General features: G+C 48.5%; 1 protein-coding gene across 1 annotated transcript; it reads right to left on the bottom strand.

Moving 5' to 3' along the window:
* Window positions 1-302: 302 nt before the first annotated feature.
* On the bottom strand, window positions 303-3,311 carry LOC139735817 (protein phosphatase 2C-like domain-containing protein 1). The gene is made up of 2 exons (XM_071646566.1): window positions 2,030-3,311; window positions 303-1,414 (listed from the first exon to the last, which is right to left on the bottom strand). The coding sequence occupies exons 1-2, from the start codon at window positions 3,309-3,311 to the stop codon at window positions 357-359; spliced, it is 2,340 nt and encodes a 779-aa protein (XP_071502667.1). The 3' UTR covers window positions 303-356.
* Window positions 3,312-3,558: the final 247 nt, after the last annotated feature.

The raw sequence follows: 3,558 nt of genomic DNA, 5'->3' as shown, positions 1-3,558 counted from the left end.
CCAAGTAACCATGTGTTCTGAAATCCTGTGATTGAAAGAGATTATTGTAGATCATAAACCATATGCACAAATCCCTGTGAGTCCATAAGTGTGTAATGACATTTTACACTCAAATTTAAAGGTAGTTGATACAGCTCAGATTAACATGAGGATGATGACATGGGTTACATCACTTAGTGATTGAAAGAAACGCTGATTTAAGCACGGATGCCAACATCACAGCACAAATCCACAGAACTGACTCTGGGATACTGTAACTGCTGCGAATGCACTGGACTGAGCAAGAGTGTCAGCTGGCGGGAAGTACAAAGTTGAGAATTCACAAAGCCTGAAGTTCGTGACAATAAATTGTTCTTTCACAACTGGCAGCCATCAAGCAGGACAGCCATGACAGTGACATTATCCCGCGACCCCGCCAACAGGGCACTTTGGACCAGTCTCTCACTGACCGTTTGGGCCATCATACGGTACTCTTCCTTCTTGTCCAAAGCCCCGAGCCCTTCTGACAAGCGAGACTTGGTGTACAGCGTGTGCATCTCAGTCAGGGTATCGACGTCTGCCTCGTTGCCGTCCTCGCACAGAGCGGAGATCATGCTCTCAAAGTCCGTCTTGACGCTGGCCACGTCGTCGTTGAATTCCTCCTTGAAGTTTCTCAGCGACTCTCCGTCCGTTCTGCTGCCAGCTTGGGAACCCTCTGTTCCTGCCTTCACACGGATGCCATCGTTCGGACCGTTCTCCATGTCTACCACCCTCTTCTGTTGGTCAGACTCCGGCTGATCCCCGTTGACTAGGGGCTGGTTCCATGTTATCTGGGACTTGCTATCTGCATCCTCCTCATTGTCCTCCGGAAAGGCAGAGGGGTTCTTGTACCGATGCTTTGGACCAGCGCCATCTGCCTCCTCTGCCCCATCAATGTCAATGTGCGAGGCCTCGGTGTTGTCAAAGGCAGTCTGACCCAAGCTTGTTTCAAGGCCACCAACAGCCGATCCACCAAAGTCCTCCCCAAAGGTTGTGGCCTCGGACATTTCATACCCGTATCCATCAGGAACCGTAGCGATCCCCGACTTGGTGTGCTGAACTACAAGTGTCTGTTTCACCAAGGATACCACCTCGTCATCTGTGAGAACCTCCCAAAGGCCAGCTGTTGCCAGGATGATGAACTGGGCGTGCTGGTCAATCTTGACACTGGTGGTGTAGGGATCTGGGATGACTGCTTTTTTCAGATGCGGATCGCCATAGTTACCAAGTCCTCTGGTGGTGTCAAGGATGCCATTGACACGCCCGCATGTGCCCCCTGCTTGGACTGATGAGCCAGCCTTCTTGACACGGGATCGCTCTTGGGCACTGCCAGGGGTGTGGTCCCGGGACAAACGGTAGGCCTTGCCAGCTCTGCATAAGACGGCATGGGTGTTACCTGAAAAGGAAAATGGTAAGAAGGTATCCTCATTCAGAATATTGTGGGAAATCAAATATTCATGAACGAATGATTCAAACAGTTTGTTTGTCAAACATTTTAACAAGTATAGTCAAAAGTAGTCCTTTACTGATCTGCTGTGGCCGATTATGAAAACATGGATACCATTGTTGTGCCCTTCTGCATCGTCTCAAAAATGTTTATCCAACTTTTGATTGACGAGGATGAAGTGAGAAAATGAAATGAGTCACATCTTGGATCGAAATATCAATGACCATTGCACTCTGTTGTGAGGTGAGGAAACATTCAACAAGTTTTGCCTGAATGCTTATAAAATGGCATAGCCCAGTCCCTCACAGTAAGTGGTACAGATGTACAGTATGGGGTAAATATTGCAGTAAAATCAAGCTGATTAGAAATGTTCACATTATGAGCTATCATTTATCCTGCACAAGCTCTGAATAAACTTAAGGTCTTAATACATGCTGCTACCCTTTAAAAACAACTTCATACCCCACCCTGGTTTTATTGTCATAGATAAAGCAATAAAATATTAAAACCAAGTTGTCAAATGAGTTCTTCACCATCTTCATCTGGACAGCAACAAAGTCTTACCAGCATTAGCAAGGTGTAAGACACCAAGTTCCTGTAAGGGAGGTAACTCTTTGTCCTTGGTCTCCTCGTTATCATTCCCACCTTGTGTTTCTTCCTCTTCCTCCTCTTTACCACTTTTCCTGCTAGCCGTCTCTTCTTTCTCTTCAACTGTCCTCACTTCCTCCTCCTCCTCCTTCTTTTCCTTTGTCTCTTCTTCTGTATCCTCTTGGGCCAGAGAGTTTTGAATGACTAGAGTGAGGGCTGAACACCCACTCCAGCGCACCAAAGATGTTTCATTTATCCCATAGGACAGATAGCGATCAAGGGAGGTGTACGCTCTGTGAAACGCAAGACCCATTTTCTCCGACTCGGGATCGCGGTACTTCTTTCTGCGAGCGGGCGTCTCCCCCTCTTCCTCCTCGGGAGACGTCTCGTTCAGTTTCATCAGGTTGCTCTCACACGTGTGCATGATCTGCTGGATGATGTTGACGCTCTCCTCGTGCAGAATGTGGCGGAGACTGTCCCGCCTCACCACCACGGACTTCCGCTCCAGCTGGTAATCGCTCAGGTCGTTTTTGTCCGCGAGATTCACGGTGCATGTGCATGAGATATCCTGATCGACTTTCTGCAGCTCACTCAGCAAGAGGTGGTGCAAATCATTGGCCGCTATGTCTGCAGCAAACCTCCCATTGTAACCATCGTAGATGGCAAAAAAACACCTGTTCACATCGTTGCCATAGTAATCCTGAAACACGCGTGTGTCCTCCATCTTGGACTTCCATCTCTTGTTGTCGTCTGAGCAGAAGCCCACGGCTCTAACACAAGGAGCACTGCAGTTCAGCGCTATGCCATTGCACTCGTAGACTAGATTTTCCTTTGTATGGATCAACTCCTCATATGTGTCCTCAAGATGTGCCTTGACCATCTCGTACCCTTCGTTGATCTTCTGGAGGCGGTCGAAAGGAACGGGGTTGTTGCAGTCGCTTCTTGCATTCAGCTCCCTCATGAGCGCTTGCCGCCTCTTCAGGAGGGATTTGACATTGTCAGGCTGCTGACTCCCCTTGTATCCCAGCGTCGCCAGAGCGCTGTGGAATGCCCGGTGTTCTTGCATGGCTCTGACACTGATGAACTCCCGGCAGCTGTCACAATAGATACTGATGTCCGGGTCCATGGGTCTCTCAGTGATGACCGTCTCAGGGGTTGGGGGTCGTATGATGTTGCGTGTCTTGATTTGAAGAACCGATGGAGCTGGCCCGCCGGCCCCACCCCCTCCACCAGACACAGAGGAGATATCACTGCTCATCCTGACAGGCCGCACCTTTCAATCTGCAATGACATAAAATGCACAGAAAATCACACTTTGATACCGAGTTTGAGAGTCTACATGTCTTGCTGCAACACATGCATGTATACCAGTATATAATTTGAAGCTTAGCTGAACCAAATTTCTTGATTTTTTTCCGGTCAGAAATAATTATAGAATGGGTAGCGAGAATCCTGCGATCTGATTGGTCGAGAGCTATGTGTTCATATTTTACTGGCCGCACGCC

The sequence above is a fragment of the Diadema antillarum genome, unplaced genomic scaffold (assembly GCF_040938485.1).
Source record: "Diadema antillarum isolate AM-2024a unplaced genomic scaffold, OU_Dant_1.0 seq00000599_RagTag, whole genome shotgun sequence".
Lineage (NCBI taxonomy): Eukaryota > Metazoa > Echinodermata > Echinoidea > Diadematoida > Diadematidae > Diadema > Diadema antillarum.
The sequence above is the reverse complement of the archived record's forward strand: the minus strand, read 5'-3'. Positions and strand labels throughout refer to the sequence as shown.